This window comes from Ornithorhynchus anatinus, chromosome 7 (assembly GCF_004115215.2).
Source record: "Ornithorhynchus anatinus isolate Pmale09 chromosome 7, mOrnAna1.pri.v4, whole genome shotgun sequence".
Taxonomy (NCBI): Eukaryota; Metazoa; Chordata; class Mammalia; order Monotremata; family Ornithorhynchidae; genus Ornithorhynchus; species Ornithorhynchus anatinus.
The window spans coordinates 29,750,209-29,773,349 of NC_041734.1; the positions used below are offsets into that span (position 1 = coordinate 29,750,209).

General features: G+C 39.8%; 1 protein-coding gene across 1 annotated transcript in view; it reads right to left on the reverse strand.

Moving 5' to 3' along the window:
• VWC2L (von Willebrand factor C domain containing 2 like) overlaps positions 1 to 23,141 on the reverse strand; it is a 136,611-nt gene that overhangs the window by 97,334 nt on the left and 16,136 nt on the right. The window contains exon 3 of the mRNA XM_029068389.2: positions 16,142 to 16,271. Within this exon, the coding sequence (XP_028924222.1) occupies positions 16,142 to 16,271 (130 nt within the window). The remainder of the gene's footprint in view (positions 1 to 16,141; positions 16,272 to 23,141) is intronic.

Consider the following 23,141-nt stretch of genomic DNA (forward strand, 5'->3'; position numbering starts at 1 on the left):
TATGTGTGTGGTTGGGGAATTTCATACATATTGTTAGCCTTTCTGGCCTAGTGTCTTTCCCTAACCAACTCCTTGTAAACAATCAATCACATTTACTGAGCATTTTCTGTGTGCAGAGCACTGTACTAAGTGATTGGGAGAGTACAATATAATATAAATGACGCATTCCCTGTCCCCAACAAGATTACAGTCTATAGGGGGGAGCAGACATTAATATAAATAAATAAATTATGGATATGCACATAAGTGCTATGGGGCTGGGGGGCAGGGAGGGTGGGTGAAAAAGGGGAAGAAGGCAGAGAAAAGCAGAGGGAATGGGAAAAGCGGAAATGAGGGCTTAGTCAGTGAGTTGTGCCTTAAATAAGGTTGTGAAGATGGGGAAAGTAATGGTTTGTCAGATATGAAAAGGGAGGGTGCTCCAGGCTAGAGGTAGGATGTGGGTGAGAGGTCGGCAGCAAGAGATGAGATTGAAGTACAGTGAGTAAGTTGGCATTAGAGGAACAAAGTGTGTGGGCTGGATTATATCAGGAGAGTAGTGAGGGGAGGTAGGAGGGGGCAAGGTGATTGAGAGTTTTAAAGCCAATGGTGAGGAGTTTTTGCTTGATGTGGAGGCGGATGGGCAACCACTGGAGGTTCTTGAGGAGTGGGGAAACATGCACTGAACATTTCTGTAGAAAAATGATCCTGACAGCAGAGTGAAATATGGACTGGAGTGGGGAGAGACAGGAGACAGATCAGCAAGGAGGCTGAAACAGTAATCAAGGAGGGATAGGATAAATGCTTGGATTAATGTGATAGCAGTTTGAATGGAGAAGAAAGGGCAGATTTCAGTGATGCTGTGAAGGTTGAACTGACAGGATTTAGTGATAGATTGAATATGTGGGTTGAATGAGAGGGAGGAGTCAAGGATAACCCTAAGGTTACAGGCTTGTGAGACAGGAAGGATAGAGGTGCTGTCTACAGTGATGGGAAAGTCATATGGAGGACAGGGTTTGGGAGGGAAGATGTGTTCTGTTTTTAACATGTTAATTTTGAGGTGACGGGAGGACAACCAAGTAGAGATGTCATGAAGACAGGAGGAAATGTGAGACTGCAGAGAAGGAGAGAGATCAGGGCTGGAGATGCAGATTTGGGAATCATCCACAAAGAAGTGGTAGGTGAAGCCATGGGTCCGAATGAGTTCTCTAAGGGGATTGGGTGAAGATGAAGAATAGAAGGGGACCCAGAACTGAACCTTGAGGGACACTCACAGTTAGGGGGTGGGAGGCAGAGGAGGAGCCTGCAAAAGAGACTGAGAATCAGCAGAGATAGAAGAACAAGGAGAAGGGAGTATCAGTGAAGCCGAGGTTGGCTAATGTTTCCAGGAAAATAGGATGGATGACAGTGTCAAAGGCAGCTGAGAAGTCAAGGAGGATTAAGATGTAGTAGCGGCCTTTGGATTTTACAAGAAAGAGATCACTAGTGACTTTTTAGAGGGAGGTTTCTGTGATGTGAAGGGGAGGGAAACCAGACTGGAGGGGCTCAAGGAGAGAACTGTGGGACAGGAACTTGAGAAAGTGGGTGTAGACAACTTGCTCAAGGAGTCTGGAGATGAGTGGTAGGAGAGAGATGGGTGATAACTGGAGGGAGCTGTGGGGTCAAGGAAGGGATTTCTTAGGGTACCGGAGACATAAGCATGTTTGAAAGCATTGGAAAGGAGGCCACTGGAGAGCAAACAGTTGAAAATGGTGGTTAGGGAGGGAAGAAAGGAAGGAGCAAGTGTTTTGATCAGGTGTGAAGGGATGTGGTTGGATGTGCAAGTGCAGAGGGTGGATTTTGAGAGAAGGCAGGAGATCTCCTTGAGATACTGCTGGGAAGGATGGGAGAGTTGAAAAGGGGGCAGGAGTAGAGAGGGTCTGGAGAAGAGCAGGAGAGGATTTAGGGACATCACACCTGATAGCTTCAATTTTCTCAATAAAGCAGGTAACCAGGCCATTAGGGGCAAGGGATGGGGAGGTGGGGAGCAGGGGTTTTGAGGAGGGAGTTAAATGTCTGGAACAATTGGTGAGGGCAATAGTCATGGGTGCCAATAAGGATGGAGAAATAAATTTGCTGAGCAGAGGAGAGGGCAGAGTTAGAGTATGCAAGGATAAAGTTGAGGTGGACAAGGTCAGTCTGATATCTAGATTTTTTTCAGCAGCACTCTGAGGCTCCTGCTCAGAGGCACCACCGAGCAAAACAGGAGATACTCTACCTCTCTTTGCCAGTTAAGTTTAGTCAATCAATCGGTGGTATCTGTTGGGCACTTACTGTGTGCGGAGCACTGTATTAAGCATTTGGGAGAGTATAAAACAAAAGTGTTGGTAGACATGTTCCCTGCCCACAAGGAACTTGGAGAAGCAGTGTGGCTCAGTGGAAAGAGCACGGGCTTGGGAGTCAAAAGTTGTGGATTCTAATCCCGGATTTGGCGCTTGTCAGCTGTGTGACTTTGGGCAAGTCACTTCACTTCTCTGTGCCTCAGTTACCTCATCTGTAAAATGGGGATTAAGACTGTGAGCCCCACGTGGGACAACCTGATCACCTTGTATTCCCCTCAGCACTTAGAACAGTGCTTTGCACATAATAAGCACTTAACAAATACCATCATTATTAATGAATTTACAGCTTACAGTCATCCGATTGGTACAGTAACCTAAGCAGGAGGTTATGAAAGTTTGATACAGGTTGGTGGCTGGGTAGAGAAAGAATGAGTGGGGATTAGCAACAGACTGAATGAGGGAGTAAAATGATGTTTAATAATTAAAGAACTAGTGGAGATTTTTCATTAGTGGGTAGACACACACGGAATGATGCTTTAAAAAAATGACCTGACAGCAGAGTGAAGTATGCTTTGGACAGCGGAGAGACTGGAGGCAGGGAGGTTTGCAAGGAGGCTAAGGCAGGAGTTGATTTGGTGTATGATAAATTCCTGGCCCAACATGGAGATAGTTGGATACAGAGGAGAGGGCAGATTCTGGAAATGTTGTGGCAGGAAAACTGGTGACAGACTTACTTTGGAAGTTGAAAGAGAGAGGAATCAAAGATAGTCCCAAGGATATGGGATTCAATCAATCATATTTACTGAATGCTTACTGTGTGCAGAACACTGTACTAAGTGCTTGGGAGAGTACAATATAACAGAGCTAGTAGACACATTCCCTACCCACAACGGGCTTATAGTCTAGAGATCTGTAGAGAACTGAAGGCAAGAGGAAATGTGAGATTATATAACTGAAGAGGGTGGGAAGGGTAAAGTGGATTTGAGAGTCAACCATTTGTAGATGGTACATACTTTCTCCTCCAGTAGTCTGAAAGATCCTTGAGGGCAGAGATCACAACTCCTAGCTCTAATGTACTCCTCCGAGTACCTAGTACTGTGCCCCATCCAGATTAAGGCTCAATAAATACTATGAAGATGTGAAGGTGGATGAGCTCCCTGAAGGAGTCAGTGAAGAGTGACTAAAATAAGGGAATCAAAGCAGAGTCCTGAAGAACTCCCACAGTCAGAAGATGGGAGGTAGAAAAAGAGGCAGTGAAAGAGATTGAGAAGGAGAGTTCAGAGGGATAGGAAGAGAAGCAGGAGAACACTGTGTCAGTGAAGAAAGGGTGAGATTCCGTTTCCTGAAGTAGGAAATAATCACTGTTGTTGATGAGGTGGTATCAGTGACTTGGGAGAGTGCAATCTCAGTGGTGACAAGGAGGCCAAGAGAAGAATACAGTAAGTCAAGAAGAAAGGGGAGTGGAAGTGAAGAAGGCAGTGGATGTATACCCTCCTCAAAAACCTGCAAAGGTGTACCATCTATCTCTGCATCAAACAGAAACTCCTAACCATGTGGACTGTAAATTTATTGTGAGCAGGAAACCTGTCTACAAACTCTGTCATATCATACTCTACCAAGTGCTTAGTACAGTGTTCTGCACCAAGTAAATGCTCAGTAAATTCTACTGACTGATTGATTACCCTCGGGTTTAAGGCACTCCATCAACTCTCCCCTTCCTCTCTTATCTTGCTGATATTACAACTCAACCCACACATTTCACCTCCTCTAAGTGCCAGCCTACATGCTGTACCTCCAACTTCTCTGTCTTACTGTTGACCCCTTTCCCCCATCCTCCCTCTGGCCTGGAATTCCCTCCCTATTCATATCCAACAGAACACCACACTTCAAAAATCTCCTAAAATCACAACTTCTCCAAGCTTCCTTCCTTTGACTATTTCCTCATTTCCCCTATCCACCTCCCTTCCCTTGCACTGACTAGGAACTTGGATCTGTACCCACTAAGCACTTAAGTACTTATCTTTACACTCCACCACTTCCTTGCATTTGGATTTTACCCTTTATTCACCCCTCTCTCAGATCCACAGCACAGATTTACCTAAGCATGATTCATTTATTTAAATTAATGTCTCTCTCTCTCTCTCTAGACTATGAGCTCACTATGGGCTGGGAACATGTCTACCAACTCTTTTTACAGTACCCAAAATATAGTAAGCACTCAATAAATATGACTGATTGATCTCTTCCAAGGGCTTAGTACAGTACTGTGCACACAGTAAACTGTAAGCTCCGTGAGGGGAGTACTCATGTTTACTAGCTCTATTGAACTCTCCCAAGCACGTAGTATAGCATTCTGCACACAGCAGACTGAAAGCTCTTTGAGAGAAGGAACAGTGACTCCTAGATTTAGATTGTGAGTCCTTTGAGGGACAGGGACTGAGTCTAATTCCCTCTTATGTATTCTCTCCCTGTGCTTAGTTCAGTGCTTTGCACACTGAAAGCACTCAATAAATACTATTACTAAAATATTTTGGTATTTGTTAAGCGCTTACTATGTGCAAAGCACTGTTCTAAGCGCTGGGGGATACAAGGTGATCAGGTTGTCGCACGTGGGGCTCACAGCTTTTTAATCCCCATTTGACAGATGAGGTAACTGAAGCACAGAGAAGTAAAGTGACTCACCCAAGGTCACATAGCTGACTAGCGGCAGAGCGGAATTAGAACCCGTGACCTCTGACTCCCAAGCCCGCGCTCTTTCCACTGAACCACTATACTACTACTAAGCACTTAGTATAGTGCTAAGTGCTTAGCACAGTGCTCTGCACACAGAAAGAACTCAATAAATATGATTGAATGAATGAATACTATTTCTATTTCTTCTATCTGTAATTTAACTTAATGTCTGCCTTCTCCGGGCTGTAAGCCCCAGTTGGGCAGAGATCATGTCAGTCACCTGTACTGTGCTGTATTCTTCCAAGCCCATAGTAATAATAATAATAATAATGTTGATATTTGTTAAGTGCTTACTAAGTGCCGAACACTGTTTTTAGTGCTGGGGCAGATACAGGGTAATCAGGTTGTCCCAAGTTAAGCTCACAGTCTTAATCCTTATTTTACAGATGAGGTAACTGAGGCACCAAGAAGTTAAGTGACTTGCCCAAAGTCTCACAGCTGACAGGTGGCAGAGCTGGGATTAGAACCCATGACCTCTGATTCCTATGCCCATGCTCTTTCCACTGAGCCCTGTTAGTACAGTGCTCTGCACACAGTAAGCAGTAAAATATCATTGCTTGACTGATCGATACAATCCATTCAAGGAGTTGGCCAGGAAAGGGACCAGGGAAATGGGGTAATAACTGGAAGTTGTGGTGGAATTTGGAGAATGATTTTTTAGTACAGGATAACTTAGAGTATATTTGAAGAGAGAGGGAAAGGCCCCAGAGAAAGAGATATAAAAGAAAGCAGTGGAAAGAAGGAGGTAAAGGGAGGTGAAGGAGGTCTTCTCTGAATAAGCCCTCCTTTCCTTGTCTCGCATTCCCTTTTGTGTCACTCTGACTTGCTCCCTTTTATTCATCCCCCCTCCCAGCCCCACAGCACTCATGTACATTTCTGTAATTTATTTATTGAAGGTGTGTCTCCCTCTCTAGACTAGAATCTTGTTGTGGGCAGGGAACATGTCTGCTTATTGTTGTTCTGTACTCTCCCAAGCACTGAATAAAGTGCTCTGCACACAGTAAGCACTCAATAAATACAACAGAATGAATGAATGACTGAATGAAATCATTTTTATAAGCTGAGATGGGATGGGATCCAGGTATTTTGAGAGCAGGTGGGAGGCCCCCTCTGTAAAATTATCAGGGAAAGTAGAGAAAGAGGATGCTATTTAGAGAAGTGAGGCTAGAAGTTGAAGAGTTCATAGCTGAGGGAGTCTATTTTGTTAGTAAAGCAGTTGTGAAAGTTATCAGGGATTAGAGACAGATAAGGTGGAGACATTGGAGGCTTCAAGATGATGTTAAAGGTCCAGAGTAGTTGGTAGAGGCTGTGGGTAAGTGGGTGAGTGAGGGAAGAAAAGTAGTGGTGTTGAGCAGAAGGACAGGACAGGGTGACAGTATCGGACTGGATTCTGTATTTTGCTCAAGAAAGCTTGTGGGCTCTGGTGCTGGAGCAGAGGAAGCCAAATGTGATAGGGCCCCAGGGTTGGGGATTGGTGGTGAAGGTTACTGAAGGGAGAGCAGACCAGGGAGCTGACCTTGATAGAAAGAACAGTACTGATGACAGAGACTCTAGTGTCAAGGGTAGGGCAAGATGGTGGAGTCCAAGTGGGTCATAATGGATTGGATCGGAAGGAGTTGGTCTCTGAAGGCAAAGGGTAGGTGAAGGGGGGGTGAGGAATTCTAAGTAAAGTGGCAAATTAGGTGATTAGTGGAGATTGGCAATTCAGAGTTGGAGAGGAGAGAAAAGAGGGTTACCACCTCTGTTGTAGTGGGGCTATCCGAAGCACTTAGACCAGTGCTCTGTACGTAGTGCTCAATGAATAGCACTGATTGATTGCTGATGATGAAGTCAAATAAAAGTCCAAATCTCACAGGAGATCTCACAGGAGAATGGGGCTAATATGGAGTGAACAATCAGTAGGGTTGAGTAGTGTGTGGAAGTGGTGGTAGAGGGTATGTGGATGGAGGGGTAGAGGCGGAGCTTCATCATTGCAGATGTTTAAAGTTCCAAAGCCTCAGGCTCAGTAATGAAAGTAATGATGGAATATAATGATGGATGCCAACAACTGTGCTAAGCCCTGGACTAGATAAAAGATATGCAGGTCAGAGATTAATAGTACCACTTGAACTCACATTCTATAAAGTAGGGACAACAGGCATCTTACCTCCATTAACAGATGAGGAAACCGAGACAGAGAAAAATGCAGGTGATGAAAACAGAAGCCGAAAAAAGTGAAAGGCAACCAAATCCCTCAGAAATACAGAGGTAACCAGTGACGTAGGCGATAGTGGAGACTATATGAATCTCCACTGTTGCCAAGGTGGGGTGAATGGAGAAGCAGCGTGGCTCAGTGGAAAGAGCACAGGCTTTGGAGTCAGAGGTCATGAGTTCGAATCCCAGCTCTGCCACTTGTCAGCTGTGTGACTGTGGCCAAGTCACTTCACTTCTCTGTGCCTCAGTTACCTCATCTGTAAAATGGGGATTAAGACTGTGAGCGACACGTGGGACATCCTGATTCCCCTGTGTCTTCCCCAGCACTTAGAACAGTGCTCGGCACATAGTAAGCGCTTAACAAATACCAACATTATTATTATTATTATTAATGATGTCCAAGGGGATAAAGACTACCCATGACCTTGCACCATATGTTGAATGTGGGGAAGTGGGAGGGGAAAAGGAGCTGGGAGAGTTTTTTTGATGTTTCTAGGATCAGGTTTAGAAAGATCTGTTTCTCTGTGCATTGCAGGAGGAAAGCTTTTTCGGAATGTGCCTGGGTATAGTTTGCCTCTTCATTATACACTCAGGTGACTGTGCTTCACATCACTGTCCCTTTAGAAACCAAACATCTAAGAATTTGCCTTCTGAAGTTCTTAGGCTACATTTAGGCCAGAACTGAGGAAATCTCTATGCCAGAAGCAAGTTCTGTAATTTCCAAACTCCCATAGGTAAATGAAGAGTTCATTGATATCACACTTTTGGATTTTAGATATTTGTGCGGGATCATGGAGCCAGCGCTGCTGAGGAAAAGCTTTTATTATCTATTTTCTTTTCAGTTACCTTAGGTCCCGGGATTTAAATCTTTCACTCAAGTTCTTATTTAATTCCTTAACCCTCTTCGACCCTTAAAACTTCATGTCATTTTGAGACAAAGAAGCTTCCCATGCTGATTATCTGACATGGCAACCTTTTTCACACAGCCTCAATCCACTGCTTAGGTCGACAAACATCTGAAGGTATGAAAGATCCATTCTATTATAAACACAGCAAGTTAGCTTTTGCAGTACTTCCTTACAATTGCACGTAAAAACTCAGACTTTCAGCAAGATTGAAGGCAAGTTATTGATTTAGTTCTCTTGCACATGAGTTTTTTGCATGATTTAAAAAAAGGCAGGCTGCTTCTTAATCCCCTCTGATCCCATATCCCAGTGCAGGCAAAATAAAGCCAGAATTTTTCTCCCATTTTCATTTCTTCTACTTTGAAGAGGAACTGATGACTTGATAAAATAAGGTGGTAATTCTGCTTCTCCTTTAATTTTGACCAACTCTGGTTGGCATCCATTCAGACAATGACAAACGATCCTTGGAAAATTTGATTTAAACAAAGGAAGTGATTGGGGAGATGGCAGGATTTAAAAAGAATTTTCCATCAATCATGTCCCAACATCTTCTATAAAAGCCTCAGTAAGTCTCCTCAGAACTACAAGAGGTATTATTTTCTAAGAACCAAACTGACTCAATGGAATTCTCAGAAACACAGTGGCTAATGGTCCTTTCATCATTTTGAATGGTACAATCAATTTATTTTTTGCTACAAATAATACCTGATCATTTGCTAATTTCCAAATTATATATACTTCTTTTGAAGGGAGGCAGTCTTGCCTCGTGGAAAGTGTATAGGACAGGGAATTAGTAGGGCTATGTTTTAGTCCTAGCTCTGCTTAGTGACCTTGGCAAAGTCACTTCAGCTCTTCGGGCCTCAGTTTCCTTATCTGTAATATGGAGTGAAGGTATTGTCTTTCAATACCTCTTAATAGTAATAATAATAATGATGATATTTGTTAAGCACTTATTTTGTGTCAAGCACTCTTCTAAGCGCTGGAGTAGATTGAAGCTAATCAGGTTGGACCCCGTCCCTGTCCCACATGGGGCTCACAGTCTCAATTCCCATTTTACATATGAGGTAACTAAGGAACATAGCAGTAAAGTGGATTGCCCAAGGTCACACAGCAGAAAAGCAGTGGAACTGGGATTAGAACCCAAGTCCTTCTGACTCCCAGGACTGTGCTCTATTTACTAGGCTATGCTACTTCTATGCACTGTCTGCTTAATATGTACCTTTCCTAGCATTTAACAGAGTGCTTAATATGGAGTTCAGTGTTCAACAGCTACCAACATTATTATTAAAGCATAAAGCCTTTAATGGTGCAAATGGTTTTAAAGATAAGCCAAGATTCTCCCATTTCCAATGACTGTAATTTGGTGTTCTTTAGACACATGGGGAAGGTCAAGGAATGGGTAGAGCAAGGTTTTGCCTTGCCCTTTACCTGAAGCATTGTTTCCCCAACCTTCTATTAATAAGACAAAGAGATCAAACATTCAATAGATGTTGGAATGTTGGAAATCTCTTTCCTCAGGTTTGACTAGTTTGTACAAGGTTGGATTTTTGAAATATTGATCTCTTATCTACATAAGAGATCAGAATCATATGATCTGCTAAATTGGGAGCAGAATAGTCTGACTCAGTAGCTATTTATCATTTAACATATTCAAATATGAAAACGTTCATATAAGGAAAGAGAATTTGCATTAGCCTATGGAGAGGAAGGTGGCCTATATCGCCAAATCATTCATGCTGCCAACTAAGTAAATAGGCACCATGACAAATGGGGATTTCGCATGATAGGGATAGAAAGTAGAAATTATTCAATTGTATGAGGTGATCAAAGAGTCCCACTGACTTCATTCGGGGTTTCCTCTAGACTACAAAGTCCCACATTAGACCATGGGGGACACATAAAGCATCACTAGGCAGTCCACCCACCATGGGGAAGCCCACGTCAACACCGAGCAGTAGCATGCACTCCTTCCGGAATGATGATCATTTACAGCAGTTTAATCTCTGCATCACCAACCGCACTGAGAATTGATAAAATTCTACCCAATGACTAGGAGCTCAGAAGAGAGCTAATAGCTGTAGCTAGGCCTGTTTCAGAGGAGAAATCAACCACAGTCAATTCTGGGGAGACATACAAACAGCCCCCTGCAGCGTTGTGACTGACTCTAGTTAGTTAATGTAATTGAGTCGGGCTTTCCAAACATCTGTTACTCTCAGGAAGTGAAGCAGGCATTGGGGGAAGAGGGATGAATTCTTTCAGACAGCTTTCGAGGCACTGATGCAGTAATTTACTAAGCAGATAACTCTTTATGACATTGTACTCTCCCAAGTGCTTAGTACAGTGTGCTGCACACAGTCAGTGCTCAGTATGTACCAGTGAGTGATTGAAGTTAATGCAATGTCCACAGAGTTAACCAGGTGGCAAAATGTCCTTTTGGGGCCTACAAAATTTGCTCTCTTTAGAACTTAGAAAAGATAATATTCACCCACATATGAAGGAATGAGGAAAAGGCCCGAATTGAAGAATAAAATTTCTTAATCTTTCTCCTTCCCAGAGTTCAGTGGGTCCCTTTTTCTGTTAGATAGGGAGCAGGTAAAACTGGCAAATAATTAGCCTGAAGCTTACTTATGTACATTTAGGTTAACAGTATAAAATAAACCAAAACTTCATTTTCAAGTAGATTAGTAGGAAACCCATGGATTTAAAAATATATAAAAATTCACTTCTATTCACAAGGGCCATACAAAAAAATGAAACATATTGATATTTGTGGTGGATGAAAGTTACCATTTTTAATTACTACATTTTGATCAGCAGCATGATACAGTGACTAGACCATGGGACTGAGTCAGAATGATCTGGATTCTAATCCCAGCTCCTTCCCTTGTCTACTGGGTAATCTTGGACAAATAACTTTTCTGTGTCTCAGTTACCTCAACTGTAAAATGGGGATTAAGACTGAGAGCCTTTTGTGGGACAGGGACTGTGTCCAACTTGATGACCTTGTTTCTACCCCAGACCTTAGTACAATGCCTGGCATATAGTAAGCACTGAACAAATATTAAAACAAAAACAAAAAAAGAAGAAATGCATATTGACTGCACTCATCTGGAACCTAAATTTCAGAATCAGTGAAACTTTCTATAGTATGTTCTTTTAGCCTGAACCTTTCCAAGAACCAGTATGGAAATTGAAATTGGAACAATCGCCAGAAAGTAATCTAAAGTGTTTGACTGTATTGCTACTGCTGTCTCCTTAATGTTCCCAAGTGATGTGAAACATATACAAAATCTGAAATTCATAAATACACAATCCCAAGTAGAAGCATAAAATTTTAATTACTCTGCTTTGTGTAAAATGAATGAAAAGCCTTTTTTAATTCTTAGGAACTTGAAGTTTAGGAGAAAATGTGAATATTTTTAATAGTACATTGGATTTTTAATGAATTTGTGGGATAAAGCTACAACACAAAATACTAATAACAACCTCTGAACATATGTTATTTGTAAGGCTACAAATAATAATAAAAAAAAGAGTAGGAAAAAAATTTCAATTTGTCCACAAACTTTGGATTTTTTGTATTTTCAAACTTTTTTTCTGTTTCATAATAATATGAGGTTCCTTTCTTTGTATATTTATGCAATTTTTCAGCAAAGTTTTGTTCTCTTTACTAAATTGAAACCTTAGGCAAGCTGATCTGAAAAGTTCTTTCCTGAATTGTATTTCCTGAATTACAAGGGAAACACAATGCTACCAAATATACCTCTAGGGGCTCCCAGGGGTGGGTATGAGAAAGAAAAATAGAATTTTTCTGATTTCTGATTTATTGCCCTTGTGGGAATCTTCAGGAGGTTCACATAAAACCCTACTGACCTCTTGAAAGTTTATTTTAATGCTAATCAGACAGCCTTAGACATCAGACATTAGACAGCAGTCATTGCTACAGTTTGTAGAATATCCTAGACGTGCTTCTCTTCTTCTATTGACATGTTTTGGCCATCTCAGTCCTCCATAGTGGATGGTCAGAGTAAAGGTAAAGAGATGAAACTCAATCTGGTTAGTTTTAGCACTGATAGAAACTGACTCAAGTCTTTGGGGAAGATAGAGGTGTGCTTATATTATTGACTAAACAAGATTTTTGGTTAACCAGGGTTTTTCTTCATTCATGTCAATCTATCCCCTATTATCAGAGATGATTGGGAAAAGTGGTATTTTTCAGTGATCACAAGCCAGAAATTTGTGTCATGTTTCCTCATCAGAAAAAAGAACCCTAACAAGAACATCCGCTTTGAAATGTAATGGACATCTAGTTACTATGCTGAAAGTTTAAATGTAGGGATGTTGCCATTTAAGAAAAAATATTGGGGTTCTTTAAACACTTACTATATGTCAAGCACTGTCATAGGCACTGGAGTAGATACAAAATCATCAGTTGACTACTGTCCTTGTCCCAGATGGGGCTCACAGTCTAAATTGGAGGGAAGAAGATTTAATTTCCATTTTTCTGATAAGGTAATTGAGGCACAGAGAAGTCAAGTGACTTGACCAAGGTCACACAGCAAACCAATGTCAGGGCCAGGATTAGAATCTAGATCCTCCAACTCTTAGGCCCATCACGATCTTTCCACTAGACCACCAGTCCACAGAAGTACTGGTTGAATTTGGCCATGACTATACAACATTGAAAATGGGAAGTTTATCATTTGAAAATGGCATCCATTTTAATTTCAGAACTGGCTTTCCATAGTAGTACTTTGGTGTGCTCCCATTTTTCCTGTAGGGATTTATGGGTTTCAAAGTAAGTCGGGAGAAATCCAGGATAGGATATGTGGAAGGGCTTGGAAAAAAAATGGCAGTTCTTTGTCTTACAGCCATGGATAGACCAAGACCAACTGACAGACTTCAACCTGGCCTATGGGTCATATCAATTGGATTTGAACCAAGCTGATTTAAGCCTACTAGTTCAGTCAAGGACAGACTTTGTCCAGAGCAGAGCTCTATTTTATAGATGGTGGAAAGAGCGATTTGTAAAAGGTAAAGAACAATTGGCTATGAGGAAATTGGAAACTTTGATATTTAATATATGAAAGGGTTTCTGAAATTTAAGGGCCTTAGACACAAACCTTTGGCCACCATTGCCTTTGAATAAGTTGAAATTAAAATTTTATTGCATAGGTGAAGTCAACTGCATAAGGAAAAAAAAAAACTTGGCCAAGAATAGGTCATACTTTCATTTGATTTTAATCACCTCAGGCAAATTAAAGATTTCAGAGAAGGCATGTTGCTAACAGCTGACAGTCCTTGGAGTGGAGGAAGTTCAGAAGCTAGAGATGTGATCTTGGGGCATTCATTTCCATCTTGGGATACTCATTTCTAATCTTGCCTTGACTAGAGAATTTCAGTTACTGAATCCTTTCATCTTCAGGTAAAACTGCACTATAATAACTAAAGCTACCATCATTAAAATTTACATTAACTAATTAGATGGGAAAGAAAAGGAATATAATCCAAGATTTCTGCTCTCTTACAGGTTCTAGACTTTAAGTTGACTGTGGGTAGAAAATGTGTCTACAACTCTGTTGTACTGTACTCTCCCAAGCTCTAAAGTACTGTACTTACAGTAAGCTCTCTATAAATACAACTGATTGATTGCTTCCTGTTAACAATCTGTGGAATATACAAGAAGATTCTATTGCTTAACAGTGCACTGGAGAGTGACTTTAAGAAACAATAACATAGGAAGATGAATGATGCCTTTCTTCAATCAGGCCAATGGTCCAGACATCACTGTAATTTGCCTTTAATGGTGGAGGAAATGCATCATTGCCATCTTTGACATTCAAATTATTATGAAATACCTACCATCTCCAACTTTTCTCTTTATACCTCTAACATCCTCTGATAATCCATTTTGTACCATTGGTCCATGAATTTATTCAAGCACCACCCCCTCCAAACCCCCAACCCTTAAATGTACTACTTGACCTGCATAATCTCCTAGGGTTTTGTTTTTTCCTTATGCTTACTACCCTCTATGTGAAGAAGTGTTTCCTTATGTTTGTTTAGAATCTGCCACCTTCAATCTATATCCTCTTGTCCTGGGGCTCCTATAACAATATTATTTCTTGGGATGATCAGAATAAATCTCCAATCTCTCTTTTGGCTATTATTAAAAAGAAGGCAGACTGAAGGAATGGCATTGACCTGTATAACTCTTTGGGTCAAGTGTGGCAGGATGAGATTTGGACAGCTAGAGAGCAACCTTCTCTTGGCAAGTCATAATCAAGGAAGACTGAAAAATCAATTTCAATATATTAAAAGACAATTATTTGCTGGCTAAGGCCATCAACAGTTATGCAGGCAGGTGAGCTATGAAATTTTAAAAAAATGTAATAATGTTGTGGAGTTATAATGCAACTTAAAGTCAATTGATTTTTCATTGTATTCATAAATCAGAATTATTCACAATTGGATTTTCATTGCAATGTTCTCTGAGACTTTTTTGCCTTAATTTGCCTTTACATTAATTTTCTCTTTGGTGTTTTCTCTACCATTCCTCTTAGCATATTTTGTGTCCACTGTGTGTAAAACATTAGTCCTGTGGGAAGGGTGCATTTTTTGCACTTAGCTGCAGTAGCAGCAAATATTGCATATCTGCTTGGGGTGGTGTACTACATAAGTGTTTGGGAAGTACAGAATAATAAAGTGACATGCTCCCTGACCAAGAGGAACTTACACTCTAGGGGATACATGAATCTAGGGGATACAAGATGAATGACAAAGTCCCAGGGCTAATGACATTTGAGGACCCACCAAACAATTTAAATCTCTAGATCTTCACTCCTTTCCTGATGCATAGAGACCCAGATATAGTTGATCAAAGAGAAAATAGTAGGGTTGGGGAAGCAGTGGGCCAAGAGCAGCTGGCTGCCTTTATCCAATGAAGTCTTCACATTGTCACCTCCAAATAGAATGTTACTTCTCTTCCTAGTAAATATTGATAACTTTTGGTAAAACCTTTAATTTATCATCTATCCAGATGACAGCAAGCCTTGGCTAGAGCTTTTTGCATGACAAAATGTTTTCTATTCTGATTTGTGGAAATGCCAGTAAGACATAACATTCATTGAGCAAACTCATTCTGCTCAGGGGATGTATTGTTGTATTATACTCTCCCAAGCATTCAGTACAATGCTTTGCACACAGTAAGCACTCAGTAAATGCAAATGATTGACTGACTGACAGACTGAGCATGCCTATTCCATTTGTAGTAAGCACCTCCTTCAATAAGAGGTGAGGTGGGTGTGCCCTAAAGCTGGTTGTAAATTTCCCCGAACAGAAGAAGCCTTAGAAAATCACTTTGGTCAGTGGGTTGGCACTTCATCAAGTGCCTCTGATTCCAACTGATTAAAACTTTTACCCTGGAAATACATTGTCAAAAGTTATTTGTAGTTAAAAGTTGGTAGTAGTCAAATTCTTCTAGCTAGAGCCCTGACATTCCAGAACTGCTGGACTTGCTTAGATAACTATCAGAAAAAGGAAATTTGAGGTAAATGAGATTAACTTTCTAGTTTCCTTTAAAGCAAATGATTTCATATGATTGATACCAATTCAATATCTTATAATTATACCAAAGAAAGTCTCCAGACATTTAAACTTCACTTTGCTCTCCCAGCCCATGGAACAAAGTGGACTATCTTGATGTCTCTAAAGACCAACCATCATTCACCAAAGAGAAATAAAGGTGATTGCAAAGCAATCTATTACTAAGCAAATAGATGGCTCTACATTCCCAATCCCACAGGGCAATAATTTAATCATAATTCACATCCCAGGTCAATCAGTGAAGATTTCCCTCTGATTTGACCTCAATTCTTATTTAGGATTCACAGTGACATAAAACTAATCACTCAAGTCCTTGCTTAAGTGGCTTTGGGTGGATGGTGGGTAAAATGCGGTATTTACAATGTCTATGTTAACCCCTCTTTGAAAGCTAAAACAGGGCGCTCTTACCATTTTTGCAGACAGGACAACACTGTTCTGGTTCATAGACTGGGTTGACACATTCAGGAACTGCGCAGTCTGCGACAACACAGTGAACTTCATTGCTGGGTTCACAGCGACACCATTCACATGGAGAGGGCTAGGAACAAATCTAAAATTAGCCCCTTTTCTCCCCGCAGATTAACGTTTGCACATTCATATGTTGTCAGAAGACAAAACACCAGCGTTTAAAAAGACCTTATTGCAGTCATTCATTTTACCATGTACAAGATCACTCAGAGAAAACCAACTAAACATTCACCCAAGCCTTTTAGTGTCTTCACCAATGTATCAATGGCTATATTACCAAATAAATGAGGTCTCTCCATTTGCCAATGGATCCTCCTTTCTCTTACCTAATTCCAAGTCTAGTCCTTCCATCAAAAAGGAATTGCAGTTAAAATTGGATTGGTTTCCATTGTGACATAAATGTTAACCAGCCTTGTTCTGTGATAATTTCCTGCCTTCTCTCTCTTTTGGGGTATTTTTTTCTGATGAACTGTGGTGCCACTGAAGCTTCTGAGTGGGAATAAGGATAATTGGATCTTTTAATGTGTCCCAGAAAAGGAGATAGTTCAAGGAAGAAGTAAGACACCAGAAAAAAGGCACACCTGCATTACCCGGTCAGTCTTTCACCAATCAACCTAGAATCCAAAGAATTTTTTCCAATGAGAATTTTAGGATTGTGTTTCAGGTCTGCCAACCTAGAGATTGTGACTTTAGAGAGCTAGGGTTTTCCCTTTTATCTCGCTGATGTGGCTTGACAAGAGGACTAAAACCTGTTGATTTTCAAAAGGAGCTTCTGGGGAGACAAGCTGAATAGACTTGAAAGATATAGTTTTAAAACTATAAATGAAAGAAAATGAAAAATAAATTCCCAACCACTTTCATGTTTTATAAGCCATAAATTGAGTTTAGATTTTGTTGCTGAGTGCCAAGAGTACCACCAACATCTAAAAGTGGTCACAATGTGTCATTTTCAGTCTCTTATTTACTATTATAGTACTATTTCTCACTGTAACAAGAAAAGCACAGGATTAGAAAAGCACAGGATTCTGAACTCCCACCTTGTGGCTTAAAAGTTTTCCAGTGTACCTTTAAAGGAAGCAGTATATTTTTCAAACCAAGTCATTTGTTCTCAAGAAATTCATTTCTAACCTAAATTTATTAACTACATATCTTTGTCTCAGTGTCTGCAGTCCATAATCCCGATCACTGCTAGTCTGCTGTGGCTTTGTTAATGTAGATAATATCAGAGCTCTTTGAGTTGGAGGATCTGTCAGGGCAGAATTTTTCCATCTAATTATCTTCCTAAATTCAACTCAATTCTGATTTGTGTTTTAAGGGCTGTAGCCTATGTTTCTTTCATTAGCTTTTCTTATTCGAGTCAGTCCTGAATTTAAAAAAAAATATGAAAGTAAACTCCCAGAGAAGGACAAACTTTGGAATCAATGGGTTAAGTTCTGCTTTTTCTTTCCCAATTTGATCAATGTTATTGAATAGTGCAGTTAAGCTTTTTGATGGATGCTGATTCTTTTTAAGGCCTCACTCAAATTGTTCTACTTTATTATGCAAATTGCTTTGGTTTTCTCATGTTTCTTGATGAACAACCTCATTAAAAAAATGATAGATGTAGGAAACTCCTTCAAAGAGTTTCCAATAAACAAACCTAGACACTGTCTTACTCCTATACTTACCTGAGAAAAGCATAAATACAAGATGAACCAAATTCTATCTTGTGTTGTCCCCTCTAATAGCAAAAAGAAATGGGGGGCGGGGTCTGGGCCTGGTGTGGGAATTTGCATCTAGATTGATACCTCTAGGAAGATGTCCTTTTAAGTACTTGCTATTCACCCCACTTTCAGTTACAGAGCACTTATGTTCACATCCGTAATTTATGTTAATGTATATCTCCCCCTCTAGACTTTAAGCTCCTTGTGGGGAGGGAACTTGCCCACCAATTCTCCCAGGCACTTAGTACAGTGCTTGGCACACAGTGTCCTCTCAGTAAATATCACTGAATGAAGGAGAAAAACTCATAAAATGTAATCATGGCCAGGACAAAGGAGTTATTTTTTTTTAATTGCTAGAATGCACATTCCATTTTATGTTTTTTTTTAATCATTATTTTCCCCTCCATGGGCCTACACTAGTCTTCTCTTAGATGTTGCAATGTCATTCCAATTACGATGCTCTCTAGAATTATCCTTCGATTCCAGCTCTCAGATTCCAACATCCACTTTTATTTTTCCACTTCTAATTACAGGTCTCCAAATCCTGTATCTTTTTCATGTATCAAGGCTTTGTCACTGTTTTAATCACTGTCTTCTGTTACTCGACCTTTTGGCCAAGAATGATCCTAGCTCTTATCTCCTCTGACCACTCTCTCCTTTGACTTCTAAATAGTTCTGACATCAAACACATTCTCATGACCTAACCATCTTCTGTTCCTATTGTGTTTGGAAGTAGATGTCTTTCATGTGGTGAGAGTTTCTTTAAAGATAGATGGTATTCTATTTGACCATTTCTTATAGCTTTAAATGAAACTTTAAACCCCTTCAATCAGGGAATGTAAAATGCTATAGATGGTGTGATGCTATTAATAAGCATGTTAAATATTGTATCCTCACACTATATCACATTGTTTTTGTATCTTTTCATCTGAAATATAGGGATAACATTCCAGAAAACCAAATTAACAGTGTACTCTGGACTAGGTACAGTTATCTATAACTGCTTTTTAAAGATATGGTCCATGTAAGATCAAGAGGACATTTAAAATGCTACATTTGGTAAATTAGATGATTTGTAATAATAATAATAGTGATATTTATTTAGCAATAATGTGCCAACCCTTGTACTAAGTGCTGGGACAGATAATCAGCTCCCACAAGGGGCTTGCAATCTAATTACAAAGGAGAAGAGGTATTGAATTCTCATTTTGCAAAGGAGGAAACTGAATCACAGAGAAGTTAACTGACTTGACCTAGGTCATATACAACAAACAAATGACAAAACTGGGATTAAAACCCAGGTCGTCTGACTTCCAATCCTGAGCTCTTTCCACAAGGCCATGTTGCTTCAATCACATCTTTAATCCCAGCATTCTAAAAATTTTCCACATGAATGATCTCTTCAGGAACTCAAAGAATATGTACATATATATGTATTTTAATTTCTGAAGGCTTTTCATAGAACTATCCACATTAACTATGCTTTATCAAGGAATGAAATTTTTCAGCTGTCAAATTAAGACATTCTTGAAATGCATATGTCCTATACAGATCAAGGTTAGTGAACTGATATTATATATCAGAAAGTCATATGGTGATATTTTGGTTTGGAATCCAAAAATTGCTGAGTCTGCCCATCAACAACCTATACTTTTACTTTATTTATATCCTGGGGTGATACTTAAGGGAAATGCAATTAGAATACAATACAATACACTCCCTAGGATACTAATTCCAAATGGAACCAGAATAATATCATGCAGATGATTCCTTTTTGTGACTATAGACAGCTCTTACAGAGAATATCCAATTTGGTGGGCCACCTGCTACTTATTAGCATTTATACCCAAATAGCCATAGGCTGAAACACATCATTTTTTTTGGTCTACAAGTAGACATATTTCCTAGATCCCATTGGCATCTCTGGGCTGAGGGAGCATGGAAAAGTTTTCAAATATACTGATTTCCTAATCCTAATCAAGTGCTTAGTCCATTGTTCTGTACACACTAAGGTCTCAATAAATTCCATTGACTGATTGAGCTTGCCACAAAAATTAAAGTCTATTCTGATGAAAGAAAAATCTTTATATATGAGAAAGATGCTTTAGCATCAACCATTATTATAACAAGGAGACTGGGATGATGCAGTTTATTCTTTAATAAACAAAAGGGCCAAGAATAAAAAAGAAAGAGCACTAATTTTCCTAATCAAAACTTCCCAAAAGGCACTTCCCTGCACTTTCAGTAACCCAGTGGAGATGAGGAGAGGAAAGCTCAGGCAATATGGGTCCCTTGCTAGCTTGTTCCTTTTTTCCCTTTATACCTGGTCTATGCTGCTTTAAGTCCCAGGGATTTTTTCTCCTGGTGAATTTCTCCATCTGGATATTTTATCATTTTTCTGGAAGGAGTATGGAATTTATTGTTTTCCCCCTTTTATTGCAAATTTAGTCATGCTCTGAATTAAATTCCATTTCCATATATGCTTTCTTTAGCCAATCTTTGCATATAATCTTTTTCTGCCTTTCTTCCCTATTAGATTATAATTTTGAAGGCAGTTTCCTGTCTTCTACTTTTCTGTATGTTCCCAAGAGCAAACTGTGGTATTCTGCACATAGTATGCATCCACTAAATACTGATGAAATATGATCTCTTTTTTTTTAATCAAAATTCAGTTTCACAGATTGAAATGGCTCTTCAAGAGATCTTTTCAAATGGCATTAGAATGACCTCCTTAGTGCTGTGACTAGCAAGGAAAGAAATCAGTGGTATTTTTTTTATGGTATTTGCTAAGTGCTTACTCCACCTCAATGACTGTTTGGGGGTAGATAGTGGGTACAGACATTTACTTGACAGTTCTTGAGTGCTAACTGTATGCAGAGCACTCTACTGAGCCCTTGTGAAAGTACGGTACAATAGACACAATCTATTAATAATAGTTGTAGTATTTGTTAAGTGCTTAAAATAGGTCACGCAATGTGCTAAGTGCTGGGTTAGATACAAATTTGTCAGGTTGGACACAGTTCCTGTCTCACCTGGGGCTCACAGTCTTACCCCATTTTACAGATGAGGTAACTCAGGCACAGAGAAGTTAAATGACTTGCCCAAGGTCACACAGAAGACAAAGGGCAGAGTCAGGATTAGAACCCAGGTCCTTCTGCCTCCCAGGCCCACAGTCTATCCACTAAAACATACTGCTTCTTCTATTTCCTCAGAAATACCAGTTCGTCCTTACAGAGATTTCCCTACTAATTGATAGATAGGTTTTTTGTTTATTTTATTTTATTTTATTTTATTTTATTTTATTTTGGTAATCATGGGTTCAGTCAGTGGATTTGCAGAAAAAAAAGGAAAAGTGCTAAAGAAACGGCCAATTTGGTGATTTCTGTATGTGTCAAGTGCATTACTTGTAGACTCTGGAAAAGGCGCTGCTTCCCTAAATTTTTGATGGATTTTGTCAAAACTTCACATATTCCTAAGATTTTTGTATCAAACAATCAGGTGCCTTTGAGTTTAAAAAAAATCACTCAATTAACCTGGGCAACTGCAAACAGTGCAGTTCTTGGGTCAGCATTAGATGCTATTAGAAAATGAATTCAAGATTATAGGTCAAATTAATCCATTTTCTGTAAGAACTAATGCTATCAAGAAAAATATTTTTAAGTTCATTGGATGATGATTTGAAAAATGTTGGAATTTTGAAATCAGCTGGTAAGTTTTTGTTTGTTTTTTTTTAATTGACTCTCAACCACAGTTTTGAAGGGCTGGAAAGAAATCAAGGAGAAGTCTAATCTTGGGAGTAGGTGTTCAGTGCCCCTTCCAATTCACTGCATTTGAAGTCTGCTCTAGAATTCTTAAAATATGGATTGGGAATCTAACAGTAGGATAACAATTTATGGTCATGACAATAATAGTTTATGGGTGACCTTCATTTCCTGACTCAAAAATTCTCAAAACTTGGACAAAGCTAAGAGATCATAGACATTATTCGGATTTTACTTCACTATGGTTTTATTTACTTCACTGGGCATAATGGTTACTTGACTGTTCTCGAGAATGTCTTTGCCAAGACTGAAATGAAGCCCATATTATAGAAGGTAATAGCACATGGAAATATAACAGCAGAGAACAAAGTGGAAAAGGAAATCTTGGAGGTCTTGTCAATTTAAGGAATTAGGAGAGACTGGTCAAGGAAATACCAAGGAGAAAGTGTGTCAGCTCCTTCTCAGTTCTCCAAATGAGACTATTATAAACCCGTAATTTCTAAATAAAATTAAGCCTTTGATAATGTGCCACTGCAAATACTTAATGAGATTTGATGAAAAGTTAATTTTAGTCCACTGTTAAGATAGATTGCTAGTTAACTGAGACCCTGGAAAGGGTTGCTAAAATTGGGATTCTATGTATTGAGTGGATCCTATTTCCATTCTAAGGATCACATTTGTCACCTGACAAATTTGTGAGCAGAGAGAAGCTGTTTAGCTTCAAAATGTTCATGTAGCTCTGAAAAGAACAGTTGGATGATGGTGGGGGAAGAACTGCCTTAGCAGCATGGCCGAGTGGATGGAGACTGGGCCTGTGAGTCAGAAGGACCTGGGTTCTAATCCTGACTTCACCACTCATCTGCTGTGTGACCTTGGGCAAGTCACTTCAGTTCTCTGTGCCTCAGTTCCCTCATCTATAAAATGGGGTTCGAGACCATGTCCAACCTGATTATCTTGTATCTACCCCAGTGCTCTCCTATGAATCAATGCCTTTTTTTGGCAGGAGACTTTGCATTTGCTGATGAAGGTTAGAGTTATGACATTGAGAGATATCTCTCATCAAGGTTGACCATAATGGAAAGGTCTAAGCTGAGGCATCAGACAAAGTTGATTCACCTGAGCTGGGCAGCAGTGGCATGGGAAAGAGTCAAATACAGATGATCAACTGATCAAAATGTTGATCGAAGACCACGGCAGAGACTCAAGTTTTAAATGCGTAGAAGGCAGTGCTAAGCTACTTCTGCATTTTTTACCAAGAAAACATACCAGAATGACTACAGCTGAAGATGGGACATTCTGGAAAAGTCATGTCCGTGGAGTCGCCATGGGTGGGAAACGACTCAACGGCATTTGATGCAGACAACAACCCCAAGGCTTAGAACAATACCTGGCACACAGTGAGCACTTAACAAATACTACAATTATTACTATCAATTATAATAATTATGGTATTTAAGTGCTTACTATATGTTAAGC